The sequence below is a fragment of the Pediculus humanus genome, genomic scaffold, assembly GCF_000006295.1.
Source record: "Pediculus humanus corporis 1103172107488 genomic scaffold, whole genome shotgun sequence".
Taxonomy (NCBI): Eukaryota; Metazoa; Arthropoda; class Insecta; order Psocodea; family Pediculidae; genus Pediculus; species Pediculus humanus.
The window spans coordinates 866,302-868,330 of NW_002987105.1; the positions used below are offsets into that span (position 1 = coordinate 866,302).

A 2,029-nucleotide genomic window follows, 5' to 3' on the forward strand; every position below is an offset into this window, starting at 1 on the left:
AAAATTGACGATTATCATTATTATCATTATTATTATTATTTTCCCACGGATGAATTTATTTCCTTTTAAAAAAATCAAGTTTTTCTTATTATTATTATTATTTTTATCAATTTTTATATATATAATTTTTTTTTTTTTTTTGAAAAAACGTAAAGATTTGAAAATTTTTTTTATATCGTGGAATAAGTAGGGTGGAAAAATTTGGGAGGGGGAAGAGGAGAAAGGGAGGAAGGGTGTTGGGGGAAGGAAAAAAAAATTTTCCCACTGAAAGAGAGAGAGAGAGAGACACACAAAAATTAGATTTGATTTTTTTTTTTTTTCCATTCACTTCCGCTTTTATTATCATTATTTTTTTTTTTTTCCTTCGAAAAGAAAAGGGGGAAAATTTTTTTTTTTTTTCTCGGTAAAATTTAACGTTGCGACAAATCACGTGTAAAAAAAAAAAAATCATATTGTCGACGTCACGCAAAAACGTTTTTCTTATTTTCCACGAACGCCATTTTGTGTGTGAAAAAGTAGCGACAAAAAAAAAAATAAAAATGGGATGTGCGACATGTGGCGCGCGATATTTATTTATTTTATTTCTATCTCTCTCCTCTCTCTCTTTCTCTTTCTCTCTCTCTGTCTTTCTCACTGGTAAAAGTTTTTATTGTTTTATTTTTTGTGTTTAATAAATTATTATCGAATTTTTGTTTTTTTTTTTTTTCTATAAAAAGTATCGGAAAAATCTTTTGCGTTAACTTTAAATTGAAATTGTCAAAGAGGAAATTCAAATATTGATTGCGTCGTCGTCGTCGTCGTCGTGGCAAAAGGTTAAAAAAAAATTCGATATAATAATTCAAAGAAAAAATAGGGTTAAAATCGTCGTTCAAAAGGTAAAAAAAAAATTATCATGAAAGATGGCGATGAATTTAACCCCTGTCGAAAGGGTTATAAACGTTCGTAGATAAAATTAATTAAAAAGAACGTGAAAGGCGCCTCGAATGGGTTAAAGATTGGGAAAAACGTTCGAATTTAAACAAAGAGGGGAAGAAAAAAATGGAGGAAACGGTGACGAAGAATCGTCTTGAAGTCGGAATCTGGAAGCCGAGTACTTCAAACGAAAGGAAGTCTAGATTGGACAAACCGGATGTGACGACGTAGATCTACTAACTTTTGAAATAAGAAACAGAAATTTTCTTCTGTCCGTCGTCATGATGATGATGATGATGATGATAATAAACGGTTTTTTTTTTTTTTTTTTTTGTTCAATCGATTATCGAATCTCAACTTATTTGATTTTATTGTTTTCTATTATTTAATTGGGGGGAGAGGAGGCAGGGGGAGTTTGGGTTTGCGGTTTAAAGTTTTATTACTGAATTGAGTAAAGAAAAGAAAAAAAAAGGGAAAAGGAATTTTTGGCATTTCTCAAGTTTATCTTGAAAACTCGACGGGGGAAGAACGTAAAAGTTTAGAAACCTGAAGAAGAGTGGTATGAAATGAAGGGAAGAAAAGTGGAAAAGGGGGGAGGGGGAGAAAAAAAAAGGATCGAATTTAAATATTTAAAAAAAAAAAAAATGATGGAAAAGTTTTTTGAAAGTTGAAATGAAAATTGCATTAGGAAATTTTCCGTTGGAAAAAGAAAAAAGGAAATAAATGGCTGGCGAAGAAGAAGAAGAAGGTAATAAAACAAAAGGAAAAAAAAATTCGATGATGATGATGATAAGAAAAAAAGCGAAACGTTAAAAATAAAAAATTCAATAACTTAAATTTATTATTTAAAAAAGTAAAAGTGGCACAAGAAAAATTTTTTGAAAAAACGTCAAAAATGTTTTTTTTTTTAATTATTATTTCTTTCAAACGCCTCATTTCGATTGTAACGTTTTTTTTTTGTCACTTCCGTTCGTTGTCGTTTGATTGATATACTTTTTTCCCTTCCCCCCTTTCCCCTCCCCTCTCCCCGTAGTAAAAATATTTCGGTTAAAGGTAAACCGTTTGTTTTCGGTCTTTTTTTTTTTTTTTTTAATTTTTAAATTGTCGTGGTTTTAAT

General features: G+C 29.8%; 1 protein-coding gene across 1 annotated transcript; it reads left to right on the forward strand.

Annotated features, from left to right (window-relative positions):
* Nucleotides 1–892: 892 nt before the first annotated feature.
* On the forward strand, nucleotides 893–1,143 carry Phum_PHUM148610 (uncharacterized protein; the record flags this gene model as incomplete). Its single annotated transcript, XM_002424679.1, has 2 exons — nucleotides 893–942; nucleotides 975–1,143. 2 exons carry the CDS (start codon nucleotides 893–895, stop codon nucleotides 1,141–1,143), a joined length of 219 nt encoding a protein of 72 aa, XP_002424724.1.
* Between the last annotated feature and the right edge of the window lie 886 nt (nucleotides 1,144–2,029).